This window comes from Anolis sagrei, chromosome 6, assembly GCF_037176765.1.
Source record: "Anolis sagrei isolate rAnoSag1 chromosome 6, rAnoSag1.mat, whole genome shotgun sequence".
NCBI classification, from domain to species: Eukaryota; Metazoa; Chordata; class Lepidosauria; order Squamata; family Dactyloidae; genus Anolis; species Anolis sagrei.
Window position 1 is genome coordinate 102529808 of NC_090026.1, and position 22211 is coordinate 102552018.

Sequence of the window (22211 nt, forward strand, 5' to 3'; positions counted from 1 at the left end):
GCTGTGTAATTAATATGCAATACTCTATATTAGGCCTACACAGCAAATTAGTAAAGTTTCACCTGACATTAAGTCTAGTCATGTCCGACTCGGGGGGGGGGGGGGTAGTGCCCATCTCCATTTCTAAGCTGAAGAGCCTGTGTTGTCCATAGACACCTCCTGGGTCATGTGACCAGCATGACTTCATGGAGCACTATTACCTTCCTGCCGAAGCAGTACCTATGACTTATTCACATTTGCATGTTTTTAAACTGCTAGGTTGGCAGAAGCTGGGACTAACAATGGGAACTCACCCCATCCCATGGATTCGAACCGGTGACCTTCCGGTCAGCAAGTTCTGCAGCTCAACGGTTTAACCCACTGCACCACCATAGCCCCATGTGGGGGGATTTGTAAAAAGGCACCATGATATAAATGGGTTGACTGGAAATACATGTGTCGGCAGCTGATTGGCTGAGCATGTCAGGGGCCAGAATTCTGATTGGCTACTGTCTCTGGCTTGCTGCTAAGACAACCGGATTTAACTGCCACTTTCACCTCGGAGAGTGAAGAGAGTGCTGACTGTAAACAGCCAGGAAGGAAATTGCTTCCAACTCTCTGAAACCGATTATTTCTAAGGCATGAAGCATATTTAAAAGGCTGTTTTAAAAAACTGTTTATTCCCTCTGTTCTCTGTTTGAATTCAGAGAGACTGCTGTATATATTGTTGTCCTGTTTGATATTTTGAACGGAAGTAAAGATACTGTTACTTGTTACACAAGCCTGTGTAACACTTTATTATACTGCAGGGTATTTTTTGGTTCAGAAACTGTGGTAAAGCTTCTGTTTATTTACAACCTCCAACACCTTGCATATACCCCACTATTTATCCCAGGATTCTATAGGATTCTGCCAAGAAGGTTAAAATGATGGGAGAGGAACCTCAGAGTTGAGTGGAGAGGATGAGGAGATAATCAGAGTACAAATAGAAGAATTCCTGTTCAGAAATATGTTCTTTTAATTTAACTGACTGTTTGGTCAGATAAGAGCATATAGGATTGCGGTGGCAAAGTGCTTTTTCTATCGCTGATGAAACAACCTTAAATCCAAGTCCTCCAGTTTAAGAGGATTGTGGATTAGTTGACAAAAGACTAAACCCTCAGACTTATATAAGTCACTGGGAACTGATTGTTTTTTATGTTTGCAGAGCTCAGTAGGTAATATATTTATGGTTAAAGCTGGATTGATGTTGCAATCGGAGAAATCAATATTATGTTCAATAGTTTGTTTTTAAATTTTTCATACAAAATACTTTGAAACGAAAACAGCTGATGTTCTATATGTTTCAGACAGCCATTTCAGTATTTGCTTCACTTTTATAGGGAAGTGTCTGTTTTTAAAAATCTTGAAATGTCAAAAGAAAGACAGAGGCAGCATGTTAAATAATTATATGCAAAAATATTCATTTGCTATGCCCTTGTTTTCATTATTATTTTACATTATTTTTGGAGTTAGGGTGAGTATAAAGTAAAAAAAAAAAGACAAGCCACATTTTATTTACCAACAGATATTATTAAAATGTGTTTGTTTGTTTGCTGAAGTGCCTTGCAATCTTGTCGGTGCACACCTTTTCAAACTACTGTATACTGTTTGGAGCGTACATACCTATAGGGCCTTTTCACACAACCATATAACCCAGAATATCAAGGCAGAAAATCCCACAATACCAGCTTTGAACTGGGTTATCTGAGTCCACACTGACATATATTCCAACACAGTGGTAGTAAGGTTTAAGCATTCACAGCAACTCCTAAAGGAGAGTCCAAAACTGGAAACAAATGAATTACTCTGTATCAACAAGCACATTTTATCAAGCCTTCTATAAAGTCTAGTTCTATCATCAAGTCGTTAGATTTCCTATATCAATTACTCTGCTTTTGTAAACACTTGCTCAAATAGCCACGTTTTAACTTGAAGAAGAGCAAACCACTGACCACCTGCTGCAATGCAACCTGAGCCCTGCCACATGCACGATGGAGGACCTTCTTGCGGCAACACCAGAGGCACTCCAAGTGGCCAGATACTGGTCAAAGGACATTTAATCAGCTACCAAGTTTGCAAAATCTGTGGGGTTTCTTTAAATCTGTTTGTTTGTTTTGTTCTGTTAGAAATGTAATACAATGTTCTGGTTGCGGATGACACGATAAATAAATAAACTTGCCTCCAAAACGTTAAGCGGGGGGGGGGGGGGGGGGAGCAGATCTAATCTCCCTAGGGAGGGCGTTCCATAGCCAAGGGGCCACCGCTGAGGAGGCCCTGTCTCATCCCCACCAAACATACTTGTGACGAATGCAGGACCGAAAGTAGGGCCTCCCCGGACGATCTCAAAGTCCTTGATGGTTCATATATATGGTTGTAGGGAGGAAATTATCTGCCCAACACACTACTGTTTTGCATTGGAAATCAATCACCACTCAAGTCAACCTGATATCAATATCAGGAAAAAAATACTAGAACAGACCATTAAACAGAGTCTATAAATCAGGTATGGGCAAACTTGGTCCCTCCGGGTGTTTTGGACTTCAACTCCCACAATTCCTAACAGCCTAGCGGCTGTTAGGAATTGTGGGAGTTGAAGTCCAAAACACCCGGAGGGACCAAGTTGGCCCATGCTTTGTAGGAGTGTGCGCGCGCTCGTGGGCGGGGCTCCTGTTGGCCCCGCCCCTCGCCCTCCCATCGGATTCCCAGATAGGGGCGGAGCTTCGGCGGCGGCTCCTGCGCATGCGCGCCTCCGTCCCGCGCATGCTCGGTGTCATTCGCGATGAGAAACTTGCTGGAGAGTCCCGCGCGGGGCTGGAGCTAGGCCCGGTTCGCCATGGGGAAGAGGGACAACCGGGTGGTGAGTCAGCGGGGAAGGGTTTGGGGGTGGATGGTGGGCCATAGAGTGACAAGGGAAGGGCCGGGAGGGTGGCAACCATCTTTCCCCTCACTTCTGCTGGGCCAGAGCTTTTCAGGAGCTGCCTCTGAAGGGCACTCACCCAGGCCTGGGCAAACCTAGGCCCTCCAGGTGTTTTGGACTTCAACTCCCACAATTCCTAACATCCTGGGACCTCCCCAATGAGCGCAGTGACAAATGAGGATTCAAATAGCCAGGTAGTCTGGACCCAAAGTATTTAGGGCTTAAGCCAAATAAGGCCAAAGACCTTGTAAAATTACAATCCCCGTGAAACCATGACAGTTTAAAGTGCATTCATTCTACAGCATAGAGTTAAAGGAGACCCCATTCTGACAGGCAGGAGCACACAGTGAAAACACCCCTGACAGATGGCCATCCAACCTCTGCCCAAAAGCCTCCAGAGAAGGAGACTCCACCACCACACTCAATAGTATCATAATCAAAGGTGATCAGCTGAAACATTCACAGCTAGTCCCAGCAGACAGGGGTCCTTTGTCTCACTCTGGTCATTCCACAGAGATATAAACCCATTTTTCCTACTTCCAACAGACCTCACTACCTCTGAGGATGCTTGCCATAGATGCAGGCAAAACGTCAGGAGAAAAATTGCCTCCAGAACATGGCCATATAGCCTGGAAAAACCTACAACAACCCAGTGATCCCGGCCATGAAAGCCTTCGACAATACAATATCATATCATATTAAAGTAACTTTAAATACCCTTCTGGTTCAAATGAGCAGACAATAATAATAATACTTTATTTATACCCCGCTACCATCTTCCCATGGGACTCGGTGCGGGTTACATGAGGCCGAGCCCACAATACAAGCAATACAAGCAATAACAATTCAATACAAAGCAATAAAAATAAATCTCATAACACAAAAAGCATAAACATTAAACAAAATACAGTGCACAATTAAAATCTATGGCTGGGCCAAATGTAATTAAAGTTTAAAAAATAATGCTAGGCATGAACAAGATACAGGAGGTAGGGCGTTGATAGAGACATACAAGCAGTCCTAAATCGATATAAAGTGCTTTTTGGGGACATAAAGCTAAGAGATCGTTATTCTGGGAAGGCACACTGGAACATCCACGTTTTCAAGCTCCTCCTAAAGACTGCCAGAGATGGGGCCTGATGTCCTTAGGGAGTGAGTTTCAGAGTCGAGGGGCCACCACCGAGAAGGCTCTCTCCCTCATCCCCACCAATCGTACTTGCGATGCAGGTAGGAGCATGAGTAGGGCCTCTCCAGATGATCGAAGAGATCGTGTGGGTTCGTATACAGAAATGCAGTCAGCAGGTCCCAAACCATTCAGGGCTTTGTAGGTAAGAACCTGCATCTTGAATTGGTTCCGGAAGATAAATGGCAGTCAGTGGAGCTCCTTAAACAGGAGGGTTGACCGCTCCCTGTAAGGAGCACCAGTTAACAACCTGGCCACCGCCCGATAAAATTTTAAAATAATTTGCCCTCCGAATGCACTTTACTACTGGGTTAGGATTGACCGCGTTCCCTCATCTCTCTTTGAAAACCCTATACAAGTTATATCATACCCTGTTCATGCCCAGCATTTATTTTTTAATTTGTAAACAATTACATTTGGCCCGGCCATAGGTTTTTAATCTTTGTGTGTTACTGTTTTTTGTTTATTGGTTATATGTGATTTATATTAATTGTTCTGTATTTACTGTTTTGTTTATTGCTTTTGTTTATTGATGTACTGTTGGGCTTGGCCTCATGTAAGCCACCCCGAGTGCCTTTGGGAGATTGTGGTGGGGTATAAATAAAGTTTTATTATTATTATTATTATTATTATTATTATTATTTATTATAATAAAGCAAAAGGCCTTAAAGCAGTGGTATTCAAACTTTGGTTTTTCAACTGGTTGGGACTTCAATTCCCAGAAGCCCCAGGGAATTTCACAGGGTTTTTTGGGGGGGAGCTCTCATGCCCCTTTTACACTGCCATATAATCTTTAAATAGCTGTTAAAAAATGCCCAGTTCACTGTCGACCTAAACAGTTCGAAAACAGCTGTGAGTAGAGAAGTTAGGGACCGCTTAAATCAGGGAGGCTAATTTACACCTTAAAAATGCCGAAGAGCAAGGAGAAAATACTACGATCAAAAAGGCTCGGCGTCATAGTGGATGAAGTGACAGCTCCCCTGTGGCCGAATCAAGCAACCTCCAGGATCCGAAGTGGAAGAACTGCTGAATGACCTCTATCTGTGGCCCCCCGACTCTGGAACTCACTACCTGGAGAAATTAGGAAAGCCCCTACCCTAGAAACCTTTAAAAAGAACCTTAAAACCTGGCTCTTCCACTGCACTTTTGATGAATAGGTTTCAGCCTCAATGTTTTGTCATTGGAGTACATGCCCCCGCCCTTGTGGGAAAGCTTAATTCCACAACCACCACCATAATGAGCCCTCGTCCACAAATAATCTGTTTCTTTCTTATCTCACTTGAATTTTTAATCAGTCTCTCTTTTAACCAGTACATGTAGCCCGCCCATTGTCATTGTGATTGTGCCTATTGTAATTTTATATTCCTATGTTTTCATATGTTTTATGTAATTATGTTGCTGTTGTTTGTTGTTTGCGTTTTCGGTTTTATTTTTTTGTAATTTGTTGTTTGGGCTTGGCCTCATGTAAGGCGCTCTGAGTCCCCACTGGGGAGATGGTGGCGGGGTATAAATAAAGTTAATTATTATTTATTATTATTATCTGTCTATATGTGTTGTATGTCAAAAACGGTATTGAATGTTTGCCGTGCATATGTACATTGTGATCCACCCTGAGTCCCCTTTCGGGTGATCAGGGCAGAATATAAAAACTGTAAATAAATAAATAAAATTATCAAATCAGATAATCCACACTATTTGCTTAGAACTGGGTTATCTGAGGTCCCATCCACACAGGCCCTATATCCCTGGATCTGATCCCAGGTTTTCTGCTTTAAACTGGATTATATGAGTCTACACTGCCAGATAATCTGGGATATACAGAAAACCTGGAATCAGTTCCTGGGTAAGGCCTGTCTGGAAGGGACCTCAGATCTCTTCTACACTGCCAGATTTTCTGCTTTGAACTGGATTATATGGCAGTGAAGGGGTCTGAGTCTACACTACTATATAATCCAGTTTAAAGCAGATAATCCGGATTTTATATGGCAGTGTAGAAGGGGCCTCAGAGATGGGTTTGCCAGTTTCTCCCTCTGAAATTCAGCCTATAGCACCTGTCTTTGTCATACATGTGCACTGATAGTTATGTTGACCATAAGACAATTTTCAAAGTCCATATCATAGTAGTCCCTTTATCAGCCCAAGCAAAAAGGCACAAAACTGTCAAGATTTCAAAACTGCAGGTTTGTTCACCAACAAAGGGTAATGCATGGAAGGTTTTTTGCTAGCTCTTTTGTGCTACATCAGAGCCTGTTCGTGTTGCTTTTGTTAAAATTTATGAGAACACCTACGTTTAGATGCCAAGTGGGAGCTACTAACTGACATAAGCAAAAATTATATCCCATCAAGTTGCTGCTGAGGCGTTCATTGCTTTTAGTTCAGAGTGGGAGAGAGCACGCTTCAAACATTATCCCAGAAGTTTTCAAAACTGTCTCAGGAGAAAACCATTAGTCATCCTCACCTTCCTTTGGGAAAATGCAGGGGGTTTCAAATGGCATTAGCTACTTTCATGCATATCTGATTTTCAGCAATGAATCCAGCAGAACTCTGCAGCCTTGGAAGAAAGATCAACTTTTCCTTAGAGCAGTTGTGCTAATTATACACTTGAGATTGTTAGCAAAGATGGAACTAATCAGGCTAAATACTAGTTTTGACAAATCTGTCACTGACCAAATGCAGAATTCCATTTGTGTGATTTGAGACTCATCCACACTGTATCTTTTGCTGGGATTAAGATGAAATTGAAGAATCTGGACCAAAAACAGTTGAGTGGAGAGGGAGAAAACTGTTCAAATAGTTGTGTTTGTGCAATTATCTGCCTTGGGGTGATCGTATAGTTAGGCTTGTTGTTTGGACTCCTGGAAGACATTAAAAAAGCTACCCATTCATTAAAAACATTGCCCGTGTCTTGTGAGTCAAGCTTACAAAACTAGCAAAATATATAAGAAACATGGATCTCTGTATTAAATAGTGAATGTATTCGAATACTTTCATGACAGAACTGAAGGTTTATCTTGGATTATATGACAGTTTGGGGACAGTCAGGAGAGTTCCTATCTCCGTGACAAATCTAGCTGTATGATGACATCCATTGGCATAGAATCATAGAATCAAAGAGTTGGAAGAGACCTCATGGGCCATCCAGTCCAGCCCCCTGCCGAGAAGCAGGAATATTGCATTCAAATCACCCCTGACAAATGGCCATCCAGCCTCTGCTTAAAAGCTTCCAAAGAAGGAGCCTCCACCACACTCCGGGGCAGAGAGTTCCACTGCTGAACGGCTCTCACAGTCAGGAAGTTCTTCACACCAAGACCTTGCTAAATATTATACCCAAACACATGCAATAAAGTGGGTTGTTGTAGGTTTTTTCGGGCTATATGGCCATGTTCTAGAGGCATTCTCTCCTGACGTTTTGCCTGCATCTATGGCAAGCTTCCTCAGAGGATGCTTGCCATAGATGCAGGCGAAACATCAGGAGAAAATGCCTCTAGAACATGGCCATATAGCCCGAAAAAAACTACAACAACCCAGTGATTCCGGCCATGAAAGCCTTTGACAATACATGCAATAAAATTTAAATGGACTTTAAAAAAAAAGAGACCATTCAGAGACATGGACTATGAGAGATCCCATACTACTTCTTCACGTCTTACACCTTGCTATTTCTCTGCTCTGTTATTAATCCCCTTTCTATTAGATACATTTGATTAGCCTTTAGTAGTTGTGCAATTAAAGTGTTATATGCTATTATATGTACTATTTAAAACATATAGAAAGACGCAGTCTTCAAAGTGTCAAATTAACTTACATGAAGTAGGTTTAAAATAGACAATATTGGTTTACATGGCTTTGGTGAGCTCCATCCTATGATTGAGGATTTTCTAATGTTATTACTCAGTGCTTGAAAAGACAGAAAGAGGGATTAAAAGCAGATGTTTACTACTGTTAGGTAGATTTTTCAGATCAGTGACATATGTTTTACTGGTGGATCAGAGCATGGAAAACCCTACCTATGGTGATCTCTTGGGCACCCTCCAGTCCTATATGTTCTATTTTAACATTTAATTTACTTTTGGTAACAGCTACTTTTACTTTTTGATACATATTTTCCATTTTCTATTTATGTGGTAAAGCTGTCACCGGTGCACTACAAACTTGTTTCAGTCTGACTGATCAGATCCATTAAATTTATCTAAATGTCCACTCTCTAGTCAACATTTACTGTAAGAGACACTCAACCTGTACTCAAAATATTTGGAACCTGAAGTATGCCTTGGTTACATCTCGTATGGATTACTGCAATGCACTCTATGCGGGGCTGCCTCTGAAGACAACTCGGAAGCTTCAACTAGTACAAATATTGGTAGGCTGCTGACCGAGATGGGCTATAGAGAACATATGACCCCACTCCTGAATCAGCTTCACTGGTTGCCTATTTGCTTCCTGGCCCAATTCAAAATGCAGGTTATTACCTATCAAGCTCTGCACGGTGGGGATGAAGGATAGGACCTGCTGGCTCTGGAATGCCCTCCCCTGGGAGAATAGACAAGCAACCACCCTTACAACATTTATGAAAGGTTTGAAGATATGGCTGTTTAAACTGGCTTTTGGAAATTATTAGTCAACATTTTAATGTGGACAAGGCCTCTGTTTATTACCTCAATTCAGGTAGTAGGCCCTTTTAATTCATAGAAATGATTGTGTTTTTAACTAATGTTTAATCATTTCTATTGTTAATTTTGTTTACTTGTGCTTTGACTTACTCAGTTTGTTTTATATTGATTTGATGTGTTATTATTTGATCATTTTATTTTTATGTATATTACTGTATTTACTGTATTTATTCATGTTGTGAGCCACCCCGAGTCCCTTGGGGAGATGGCATGGGATACAAATAAAGTATATTATTATTGTTACTGTTATTTTGAATGTTGTTTTTTCAGATTTTGGAATATTTATAGCCTGAAGGTTATAAAATATTCTAAATAATTTTAGGCATTAAACAAAATCAGTGTGAATGGAACTATCAGATATCAAAGATATCAGTGCCTCAGCTACCCATGTGGACAATTTCAAATATTGGGGTATTTGAGATTTTGGAATTCCAAATAAGAGATGCTCAATCTGTACTAACATTATTTATTTATTTATTTATTTATTATTCGAACTTATATGCCGCCACTTCCCTGGGGCTCGGAGCAGCTTACAAGAATGGCTAAAATCTAATACAATTTAAAAACAATTTAAAACAATTTAAAAACAGCAATATCAAAAGTCAAAGGCCTGTTGAAACATGTCTTACATGCCCTGCGGAAAGCTGATAAGTCCCGCAAGGCACAGACTTCAGGTGGCAGAGTATTCCAGAGTGATGGTGCCACTGCTGTAAAGGCTCTGCAGTGGTGGCTGATATGTGTTCTTTTTATTTTAAAAAAACACAGAAGAAGAAGTATTGCTGAACAACTGCTCTTCACATAATTTATTTCTGTATCACTGCCTTTCTCTTAGCTTCAAGTATCTCTTGTCTCCCTATGTTTTGGCCAGAAACTAGTTTTAAAAAGCATCTATAAAGAAAGGCAGCATCACTCCAATAAATAAGAGCTAGGGATGCTACTTTTGAAAGGCACAAAATGTAATGATTATTGTATGTCTTGCTTTGCTGTCTTCTTTTTAAGGCTTACATGAATCCCATAGCAATGGCTAGATCACGAGGCCCTGCTCCATCGTCGGGACCTACCATACAAGACTACTTGAACAGACCCAGGCCAACATGGTATGTATAGAAATAATGATTCTTCTTATTTTACCAATAAATGAATGAATATCATAGTAATAAATAAATATCATAGGAACACCTCAGCCCCGACCCTAAGATACATTATGTTCACAAGCCTTGTACTCACAGACTCCATCTTCTGCTGCATCTTGAGAAGAAAATTGCACCCCAGGTCTACAAGCAGAATAATTTGGTGGCTGTCACCATGTCTCTGGATTCCTTAGTAATAATAATAATAATAATAATAATAATAATAATAATAATAATAGAATTAGAGCCACATTTTAAATCTTAACATAATTTGTTCTAGTTCAGTGGTTCTCAACCTGTGGGCTGTGGCCAAGCTGTGGGCCGCGAGATCGAAAATCCGGACTGTGAACCTCCGTGATCTTTATTTTATTTTATTTCTGCTCCATTCTGCAGAGCTAACCAGCCCTGCCCCTTTTAATACTTATGTTGGAGAGTGGTCCCTGGTCAAAGTAGTCTCCAGCCAAGTGGGCCCTGGTCAAAAAAAGGTTGGGAACCACTGTTCTAGTGCTATGAGAGGGAGAATTATGGCTAGATGCTTCAGAAATGTGCATTAACAAGGTGTGTTACTGTTTTTCATTAAAGGGAAGAAGTGAAAGAACAACTGGAGAAGAAGAAGAAAGGTTCCAAGGCCTTAGCAGAATTTGAAGAAAGGATGAATGAGGTTTGTTATTTGTTTATAAAGATAGATTAGTATAGCATTTCACTATACCACATTATGAAATGAATGTTATTAATATCCTGTGCCAGCCATCTGTCTTTTTCTTTATATTTTGAAATTGGAGCACCATGACACAAACATTCAATTGGGCTTACTTCCAGGAAAGTGAATAGGGTTTTGTAACCTAATTGTCCCAAATGAAAAGGCTACCTCTAGAAATACTACCAGAAAATGTTGCTTTTAGGGATCTCCAAAGTTTCCTACTGCTGTTACTATTGATTACTTCTTCTGTTTTTCAGAACTGGAAAAAAGAATTGGAAAAACACAGGGAGAAATTTTTAGGTGGAAGCGAGAGTACTTCAAGAAAGAAAGAGGTAAAGGCAGTTTGGGACATTGGGCTCAGGATTTCCCTGTTGTGATCCTCTTTGCTGTTAGTTCAACATTTACCCAACATTGCCTTCATCCCAACCTCAAAACATGGAATCTTAACCAATAGAGACAACCAGTAAATTCTAATGCAAATTCAATTGATTGCCTTTCAGAAAAAGAAAAAAGAGAAGAAGAAATCCAGTAGGGTGAGCAAAGACTTCATTTCCTCTTTCTCTGTGTATATATGTATATGTACAAAGATAGATATAAATAGCTATTGATTTCGTATCAAAAACGTTGCATAAATAAGTATAAAACTGATAAATAAATAGAAGGTGCACAAGCGGCTCAATATTTTTTGACAGCGGCCTTATTGTCTGTAGCTTTAAAGAATTCTTCCTGTGCACATGAGGCATGACATTGCGGACAAGCATACAGGTGCGGAGTTGTTTGTTCTGCTCCACAGTCGCACAGGGTGGAAGATTACATTTGACCCAGCCATAGGTTTTTAAAGTGTTGTATGTTATTGTCTACTTGTGAGTTATATTAATTGTATTGTTTATTTTGTTTATTGCTTCTTATTTTATTATTGCATGTTGTTTTTGATGTGTTGTTGGGTTTGGCCTCATGTAAGCCACTCCGAGTCCCTTGGGGAGATGGTGGCGGGGTATAAATAAAGATTATTATTATTATTATTATTATTATTATTATTATTATTATTATTTAGTTAGTGCCATTTTGCCATGTTGTCTTTTGATCTGTCCACTCCACTTCTGGGTTTGTTCAGGGACTTCTGACTTGCCCATTCTTGGTTTGCCCATGGAGGCAGAGCCTTGTGGGGGGCCGTCCAATTGGGATTTCCTGGTTTAGCTGCCCATAGGGATGCTCTTGCTGTTGCTGGGGGAACATTAAGAGAAGTAGAGGTTCTCATGAAGCTTTTCCTTGATTTGGGTCTACTGGGCAGAGGCCGATAGCCATGCAGTGGATGGCTTTCACAGTGTTCAGTCTTATTTCTCTCACAGTTAGCAGCAACTAAATAGCCAAACAGATATGCATATGAATCTAAGAAATTTCTTGCCTATGGAGGAAAGGGGGATTTTTAGAGAGCAGTTTTTAGCCCTGTTTTATGTTAATAGTCAAAGTGCTTTGAAATGGAACAAAGAAAATCTGTTAAGGTGAAAAAAATTGAAACAGCTGCATGGTGCCTTCTAATTATTAGTGTGAGAAGCCCTTTGCCTGGAAATGCTCTTAATGTTGTTTTTAATGTATCTTCAGTTAATTTCTCCTAATCTTATCTTTTGGAATTTGAGATAGTCATTGTGAATCAATTTCTTCTTCGGATGTGTCCTATCCAATATTGCATTTCTTTAACCAATTCTGCATCTCACAAATTTACTTTTTGTTGTCTTTGGTCAAGTTGTCTCCATCTTCCTCTTCCTCATCAAGCTCTGATTCTTCCAGCAGTTCTTCTGATTTTGAAGATGAGGTAAGAACTCAGTTTCAGAATATGTTTACTTTTGGTATGCTTGTGTGCCAGTTCAGTTTGACATTTTGAATGTAGAATAAATGCTTTGTCATGTGGCATTTTATTGGAAGGAAAGCGGTTTTTAAAATAACACACACACACACCCCTGAAAAAAAATTAGTTTCCTTGTGTTAAATGCACTTGGTCCAATCCTGTTGACACACTCTGCTAGCAACTTCATATGGTAGTGGAGAGCAAAGGCAGACAAATTCTAACCAGTTTGTGCCTTCAGTGTCTTATTTCATAGCCACAACATTTGTAGCCGCCTAGCACTTGTGGTCTTTTTTCTCCTGTTGCCACTACCTGTGCTTGCATAGCTATGCCCTTTTTCAACACCAACAGGATTTGAAGCATTAGCTTGGATTCAGTGTTCCTTGAATGAACTCAATGTGTAGAATGACAGTGGTTGCAAAACAGGGAGAGGAAAACATAGCATTTTTGTACATCCTCTTTTCTCCAACATCCCAGCCATTTTACTCAGGTTAAAAGTCCCCAGGATCAACAAGACAGACTACATGGGGAATGCAGAAGAAAGGAACATTATTTTTTCTGCTTCCCCCTTCCCCTTCTGGCCCAACTTACCTGTCCGAACTCTTCTCCTCCTATGAACCAGCTAGGATGTTAAGATCACAAGTACGTCTGGCGGGGACAAGAGACAGGGCCTTCTCGGTGTTGGCCCCTCAGCTGTGGAACACCCTTCCTACAGAAATTAGATCGGCCCCCTTCCTGTTAGCATTTCGGAGGAAAGTGAAGACCTGGTTGTTCAAGCAGGCATTTGATTAGGCAGTGTAACGAATATAGGAATATGGAACAATTGGATGATGAGACTGGATCTTGATTTTAATTATGAGACGATAATGAGATGTTATATGATGTTTAATGGATTGTTATAATGTAATTGTTTTAATTGTTTTTAACCGTTTTGTGATGTCTTAAGCATTGAATTTTGCTATTGTGAACCACTCTGAGTCGCCCAAGGGCTGAGAAGAGCGGTATATAAATGTAGTAAATAAATAAATGAGTTTTTAATACCCAAGAAAATAAAGTTTTACTTGCCATAAAGCTCTTTCCAAAATGTAATGCTTGATGAAATGGAAATACAGAGTCTTAACCACCTTGACAGGAAACGGAAACCAGATACTCTTAACCTCTAAACCAGGCATGGGCAAACTTCAGCCTCCCAGGTGTTTTGAACTTCAACTCCCACATTTCCTAACAGCCTATCAGCTATTAGAAATTGTGGGAGTTGCAGTCCAAATCACTTGGAGGGCCCAAAGTTTGCCCACGCCTGCTTTAAACTCTATTGATTCATTAAAATAGGAAACTGAGGAGGGAATCCTCACATTTAAGCAAGCTGGCTTTGTTTCATGAAAGCTTTTCAAAGGTTACAGTTGTGCCAAGAGAACTTGAATCTGATTGAAATGTTGCTCTTATATGAAAAATAGGAACCAACATTATTTTTCTTCTTGGTGAATATAAATTATTGAACCACATATTCTCTAGAGAGCTCAAAATAACACACATGACTTTCCTCAGTCTCACTTTATAATCACAGCAATATAGTACAGTTGTAAATGAATGTCCACAGTGAGTTTCATGTCACAGCAATAATTTGATATGGCACCTTTCAAGTCCAACCACACCAGTCTGTACTACTATAGCAATCTGGCTCTTACATGTTCTCTTTCAAGCTCAATGCTAAATAATAATTTAGCATGAGCAAAATCAAATCATTTTATTAAAATATTTGTAACTAGGATAAGAAACAAGGAAAAAAGAGGAAGAAGAAAAAGCATCACTCTTCACGAAGATCATCTGAAAATTCTAGTTCAGATTCAGAATCGGATAAGGTAAAGTGTAATTAATACGTTACCATAGAGTCTTTCAAAGATACGATGTTTTGAGGTTTGGGTCTGGTACTGCCTACTGTGGGTGAAAATATGCATTCTTTGTATTTAAAGCATTCTTAATATTCCTAACTTTCTTAATGGACTGAATCAGTTCTAGTTAAAAGTATGACAGTGGGAACAAAATCTGCAACCCCCTTTTGCGTGTTTTGCTCTATATTCACCTAACTCTTGGCCAACCAAGAGTGAGCCAGACTTTTGTATAGCAGTAAGATTAGATCGTCTGTTTATATTTTAATTGAACTTTCTTTTGAACATCCTATTTCCATATTATCGTGTTAACCTCTACAATGAGTATATTTGTCACTTAACTTCAGCTAGCATTGATTTATTTCAGCCAGTTGCAGAAGACAGTAAACCATTTAGGACCTAACTATGTGCTTTTTTAAACATTTATTTAGAACAGCTTGAAAAATAAAAGGTCAAAGGAAGACTCTGAAAGAGAAAAGGTAATGCTTTCATACGCTGTTAAACCATTATCTTAACATTTGCATAGGACCCTCCCCTACACTGAAAAAGTTTTGAATCTTGCAGCTGAAAGCAGGCAATATTAATACCAGGATCATAGTGACTAACATTTAAGCAGTTTCAAATCTGTCTGAAAGAAAATGACCCTTTACTTGTATATGTAGCTTATTATATTGTCATACGTCTTTTGCTGTTATAATTTACATAGGCAAGTAGGCTGCATGCATGTAGTTTCTGTTAGCGAAAAATACTCTAAAATAAAGCAGAGCATCCAAAGACATAAACAGGATGCGAAAAGTTGAGCAGCAGCTCACAGCTAGCAAAGTGTGAAGTGCCATTGGTTGTGGTTGTAAAAAATTCAGAGCTTAGGAGGCAAACATGCAGAGTCCCATCTTAAAAAATAACAAAAGGTTTATTTACAATAATAAGAAATAACTGCATTTCTTAATAATCAAGAACTGGGTATGAGCTACTTTAACACCCATCTCTTCTAAGGTTTCAAGAGAGGGGAAAACTCAGTCACAATATCTCTCCTGTTACAAAAACAGAGAGAAATTTCAAAGCACACAGCACATACTAAAATGTAAGAAGGGAGAAGTCAGGTTCAGAAAGCTTGCAGTAGAAAAGTGTCCCATTTAAAACAACCAATTAGAATGAGAGCAGAAACAGAGAGGAGAGAAGAAATTAGATACATTCCAACTGTCATACAGGAGACATGGGGGAAGGGACTAATTGAGGACTTGAGACTTGGGCAGTGTGAGGTTGAATTCCAATAGTTTCTACAAACTAAGAATAAGGCTGACAAATTCCCACAGATAAACAGAAATAAGTAATAGAATCACAGAACTGGAAGAGACCACAAGGGCCATCCAGACAACCCATTCTGCCATGCAGGAATGCACAATCAAAATACAGGTAGTCTCCAAGTTACGAACAAGATTGGTTCTGTAGGTTTGTTCTTAAGTTGCATTTGTATGTAAGTTGGAACAGGTACATTTTAAAGTCTTACTCCAGCCAAATATATACATATTTTGCAGTTGCTATTAACCATAGTTAGCACAGATGATGTTGAGGAATGTTTTGAAGTCCAATCAAGTAATATCTGGAAGGCTTTGATTTCCTCACCCTTGCTGTAAAGACTCTTTTAGGAAACAGCTTCTATTTCAAGAACTAATATTAGTTCACAATTATATCATGCCTTTTCTACACTGTTCCTGTTGGACCAGCTGAGATGCACATTCGCTCCATAGATGTTACCTCTGAGTCTTTCTTATCTTCCTGTTCAATCTGCCTTACATCTGTGTGTAGTTTCTTATGCTTTAAATCAGTGGTTCTCAATCTGTGTGTCCTCAGGTGTTTTGGCCTACAACTCCCAGAAATCCCAGCCAGGTTACCAGCTGTTAGGATTTCTGGGAGTTGAAGGCCAAAACATCTGAGGACCCACAGGTTGAGAACCACTGCTTTAAATGAACTCTGTTTGTCTGTTCTATTGATTCTCTCAAACACAAATAAAATAACTAGTAGTAATGAGATTAGATCTAAGGTGGTGGTTTTGTGTCTCCCAAGTCATTTCTGACTCATGGTGACCCTAAGCCAAATCTGTCACAGGGTTTTCTTAGCAAGATGTGTCTAGTGGAGAGCAGGGATGTTACCTTTCCTTTCTTCTTGTCCAAGGTCTCCCAGTGAGGTTCCATGGATGAGCAGGGATTCAAACCATCACGTTAGTGCAAAGCTCAAATCACTAGACAGCGCTGGCTCTCTTAAGTTGAGGCATCACTGGCTCTCTTAAGTTGATTTTGTCATTTTACTACACCATCATGGGACCTGAGCATCCACTGGTTTTTATATCTATGGAGGGGGGGGGAGGGTGTCCTGAAACCAAATCACATTGGATACCAAGGAACTGCTGTATTATGTTCTCTCCAGGTTTTAGCTTAGCCTTTTATGTTACCGCCCAATTACGGTATATACTCAAGTATAAGCCGCATTTTCCAGCCCTTTTTTCAGGCTCAAAAAGCTCCCCTCAGCTTATACTGGGGTGAAAGTCCTTCCCACCAGGACCCTCACCTCTCTATCACAACACGCCAGCTCTCCTTCTCCCTTGCCCCCCACGTACCTTTCCCTTCTCTGAGTCTGGAGGGTAGCTAGGCCATGGACAAACCCCACTGTTGTGGCTCCCTCCTCCGCCGCTGCTACCAAGGAAGGAAGGCATGCACGTGGGGTAAGGAAGGAAGGAAAGGCCTCACACTTCCCCTTCTTTGAAAGAGAGCAAGGCCACTGAGAATGTTCACCACTGTGGCTCCCTCTGCTGAAGAAGGGGAAGCGTAAGGCCTTTCCTTCCTCCCTCGCGTGCGTCTTCCTTGGCGACAGAGGAGGGAGCCACAGCACCGGGCTTTCTCCATGGCATTGCTCCCATCTGAGGAGAATGCCTGCCACCGCTGCTTCATCTTCTGCCGCCACGGCCAAGGAAGGCACCTGTGAGGCAAGGAAGGAAAGACATTGTGCTTCCCCTTCTTCAGAGGGGAGTGAGACCACAGAGAAAGCTCGCCGCCAATGCACTTCCCTCCTCCACACTGCCAAAGAAGGGGAAACACTAGGCCTTTCCTTCCTCCTGCGCATGCCTTCCTCGGTGACAGAGGAGGAAGCCGTGGCAGCAGGCTTTCTCCTAGGAGGGAAGCAAGGCCACAGAGTAAGCCCGTTGCTGCAGCTCCCTTCGCCACCAACAAGAAATGCGTGAGAGGGCGGAAGGAAAGGCCTCACACTTCCCCTTCTTTGTAAGGGAGGAGGCAAAGGAGATGCTGTTGACACAGGTATTGGCCACTCAGTGCCCAGAAAGAGTGGACTTTTAAAAAACATTTTACTCTATGTTTTACCAATAGCTTTTGCATTTCTCACCTTTGGCTTATACTTGAGTCAATAAGTTTCCCAGGTTTTTGTGGTAAAATTCGGTGCCTCGCTTTTACATTCGGGATGGCTCATACTCAAGTATATACAGTAATCCATAAAGAAATTAAAGTACTAAATACTGTTATCAGGGTGTTTTACACTGAGCATGGTAAAGGTCTCTGATTTGTCTGCATTTAAAACCGCCTTGAGTCACCTTAGGACTGATAAAGGTGGTATATAAATACAGTAAATAAATAAATGTGCCTTTTGTTGTATCTAGGATACCAAAAGTCTTAGCAGGAAAAGGAAAAACACAGATCGTGGGGATGGCTTATTATCGTCGGAGTCTTCATCAGAATCTGAGCATTCGGAAGAGGTTGGTATACATACAAAAAGCACTGAACTAGTAAAACAATACCTGGAAAGTTAAGATCTCAGTCATGTGCATTCCTGGAGATGAGAAATGATTTTTCCTTTTGTATCTGCCACTCCAGACTAAATTTAGAGGATCGTTATATGATTGTAGCTGCCCTGGCACTGAAGTGAAGCAGTGTTCAGTATCTACTTTTTTTAACTGAAAAATGGGAGATTGGTAAATAGAAGAAATTTTAGAGAGCATGACGTGGTTACTATGTAGTATGGTAGTGTGTTATTTTTCTGTTTCAGCATTTTTAATACCTATTCTGTCCATTAAATGTTTGTTTCATCATTTTTCCCTTAGGTACAAGCAAAAAAGAAGAAGAGCAGTGAAGAAAAAGAGAGAAATGTAAGCATTATTCTGTTACTCCAAGACATCAAGGCCGCTTCTATACTGCCATATAAAATCCAGGTTATTTCCTTTGAACAGGATTATATGGCAGTGTAGACTCATATAATTCAGTTCAAAGCAGATAATGTGGATTATTTGGTAGTGTAGAAGGAACCTAAGACAGTATTAATTGTGCTGCAACAAACATCCCATTCTCATAACAGTAATTGCTCTGAGATTTCCCAGTGTGAGAGCAGAATTATCTGACTAAATGAATTTCCATGAAAGAACAGAAATAAGTAATAGAATAATAGAACTGAAAGAGATCACAAGGGCCATCTAAATACAATTTTGCCCAATTTTTGTTGTGGACAGAACCCCGCATTTACATAAGAAAACTTCTGCTTCTGTCAGGGGGCTTTCTCTTCGTAATCTTTTCTGAGATCTACTGCAGGGTGTTCCCTCACTTTCCACAGCAAAATTTTAGAGGCACGTGGAGCACTATAGTAGTAGTAGTAGTAGTGCTACTGGGGATATTCCCCCTTTTCTTTCAGCTGATAGAAGCAGTTCTGATAGTGGGTTATCTTAGTTGGATTCTACCTTTTGGGTTTGGAAGTCCTGGCTGTTAGGGAAAACTACCCTAAAATATACAGCAGAGCATCCAAAAACAAACAGGATACAAAAGTAGAGCATCAACTCATTACCAAGCAGAGTGTGAAGTGCCGTTGTTTGTGGCTGTAAAGCAAGCATCCTCAAACTGCGGCCCTCCAGCTATTTGGGCCTTCAATTCCCAGAATTCCTGACAACTGAACAAGCTTGTTAGGACTTCTGGGAGTTGGAACCCTAAACGGCTGGAAGCCGGCAGTTTGAGGATGCCTGCTGTAAAGAATGTAGAGCTTAGGCAGGCAAAGATGCAGAGCCCGATCTTAAAAAAAAAAACAAAAAAAAACACACACACACACAAAAGGTTTATTTACAATAATAAGAAATAACTGCATTTCTTAATAGTTAAGAAATGGGTCTGAGCTACTCTAACACCCATCTCTTCTAAGGTTTCAAAGAGAGAGAAAAATCATCGAAGCAGTATATCTCTCTGACACACAAGCAGAGAGAGATCTCAAAGCACATATGGATATGAGATGATGACTCAGATTTTAGATGGTTTTTAATCTGTTTGTATTTTAATCTGATATGTATTTTAATTGCTTATGTGTTTAGATCATTTTATATTTTGATTAGATGTCTTTTATTGTTTATCTGTGCGGCATTAAATGTTTGCCAGATTTGTAAGCTGCTTTGAGTCCCCTGCGGGGTTGAGAAAGGCAGGGTAGAAATGAAGTAAATAAACATACTCAGATGTAAGAAACAGAAGTCAGATTTTAAAAGGCTTTCAGTAGAAAAGTATCCATTCTGCACAACTAATCAGAATGAGTGATGGAAGGAAAAACCCCAGAGTATTCTAAGCTAACTAAACTGTTCCTCCTTGAAAACTAGGGCAAAGTGGGGTTGAATTCCAACATCTGCATGGTAATAAAGATGAAAATAATGGTAAATCAGAATATTTGAAATATTGATACTATCCTTGCTTTGGAAGGGTGTTTCAATCAAGGTGCCCTGAATTTTATATAGAGATTTGTTTGAAGCTAATATTGTATTGGGGCCTTGCAGATACAAAAGGATTTCTTTCTTAGAGAACCAGAGCGTTATGTTCATGTAAACGAATCTCCTTCGTACCTGTAGCTCTGTTGCTAAGCATTCTTAAAGTTGAATGTGGCCTTGGTTGATTGTTTTTTAAAAGCACATAATACCTAGCTAGCCCAGAATTTGACTCATTTGGTTCCAGCATCCTGTAATTGTTTCTGATATTTCTCTTTTTCAAAGGATAAAACAAAAAAGCGAAAGAAACACAAGAAACATGGCAAAAAGAAGAAAAAGAAGACAGCTAGCTCAAGCTCTCACTCAGAATAACACCAGTCAAGAGTCTTACTTTCCTTCTCAAAAAGTGCAATGAGTCTAGAAAGAACTGCAACTGTGAACATTATGATGAACTCTACCAACTGCATGAGCTCTTCTGTGTGTGAACAAAATATTCGACACTTTCAGCTTGCCTGGTGCCATTGGGCTGGACATAGCCATTGATGTTGCCTGATGCTTAATATATTACATGTACTACCCTCCCCTCCAATAGCTTGTGTGGAATGTTTTGAAATAAGTCCTACAGAAGGTTTAAATGATTCAAAAGCAGAATCAGATTGGATTGATAAAATGTTTTTTCTCGTTACCGAGTTTTAATGCACACATGTAGCTCTTACAACCAGGTGTCATCCTGTGTTGCAAGGAAAAGAACGTATTCACATATAAAAAAACTGCATGTGGATAAGCTTCATGAGCTATAATAAATGAAGCAACACTTTGTGTAGGCCTCAGAGCTCCTGGTGGATCCATAAGCAAGACCAGGTTTGGGGCATTTCCTTTTTAACCCTCTGGCAATGAAGATTTTCATGATGAAGATTTTTTGCGAAATCCCTTCAAAAGTGATAGTATGGCATATCAAATCCTATGACATTTTTGTTACTATTGATGCCATATTTGAAACGAGAACATACAAGTAACACCCAGGTGTTACTTTTGTACATATGTGTTGTGTAGTTTTGCTCCCACTTTCTCAAGTGGGACATGGGGTATTCATGCCTTCAAGGATTTAGAGGGCATATCTTGATCTTTGCAAATAGCAGTGTTTGTTGAGACTGTCGATGTGCTTCCAGAGGTGTTTTCAGAAGCCTTTTTCTTCTGAGTGCTAGATTCCCTGCGAACCTTTCCTATGCAGGCCTCATTAAAAGCAATGGGAATTGCAGAAGAGCAGTTGCGTCAATATTATTCAGACAACGATAGATGGGTCGCCATGTTACTTTGTTTATGTAGCTGCCCCATTCATGTGTATAATTATGTCATTCTTGTCCTGTTCCTGTGCTTTATGTCTGAACAACAGGCAACACATCTGGCTACTCATTCCTATCTAGTTTGGTTCTCAGTTTATTCGATATACGTAGCATAAGCTGCTAGCAAAAACACCAGCCTAATGCAGCATCAGAATGTGATGCTTTTACTCCTATTGATTTAAAATAATACTGAATACTGTGCTAATAATACAGATAACCATTAGTTGAAGCGATGTTAAGTTTAACTGAACTTTTCCTGACATTTGTTTTCTTCAATTGTGATGTGTGTCATTTAAGGCATTTAGAATTGCATGATTTTGTACCATTTTAAACTTAATAGGGGGGGAAAAAACTGTCGTAATCAGTGGGTTTTTAAAAATTATGTTCCGCATAACCGCATTACTTACAGATATGAGTTCCTATTGCATACGTGCTTATGTTTTAAGCGCACCCTTGCTGAAGATATTTAGCATGTACAAAGCTGAGGTGACTTCAACCAGCTTCATATTGAAGCTGATTTTAACTTGACGCAAGTTCAGTGGCAGAACCTTGTTATGCAAACCTATGTCTCGGTATACAGAATTACTGCCAGACACTTAGTAAAAATCTGTTTTAAAAGGTTCCCGCCTCTCTTGATTCTATGTGTGTGTTTTGAGCAACTGTGGGCAAAGTTGGGCCTTCCTTCCAGGTGTTTTGGACTTCAACTCCCACCATTCCTAACAGCCTACCTCAGGCCCCTTCCCTTTCCCCCTCCGAGGTAGGCTGTTAGGAATGGTGGGAGTTGAAGTGC

At 40.2% G+C, this 22211-nt stretch overlaps 1 protein-coding gene across 1 annotated transcript; it reads left to right on the forward strand.

Moving 5' to 3' along the window:
* Positions 1–2767: 2767 nt before the first annotated feature.
* FAM133B (family with sequence similarity 133 member B) lies at positions 2768–22041 on the forward strand. The gene is made up of 11 exons (XM_060782257.2): positions 2768–2878; positions 9791–9888; positions 10504–10582; positions 10879–10953; positions 11122–11154; positions 12366–12434; positions 14231–14323; positions 14782–14829; positions 18015–18110; positions 18456–18500; positions 20364–22041. The coding sequence occupies exons 1-11, from the start codon at positions 2855–2857 to the stop codon at positions 20448–20450; spliced, it is 747 nt and encodes a 248-aa protein (XP_060638240.2). The 5' UTR covers positions 2768–2854; the 3' UTR covers positions 20451–22041.
* Positions 22042–22211: the final 170 nt, after the last annotated feature.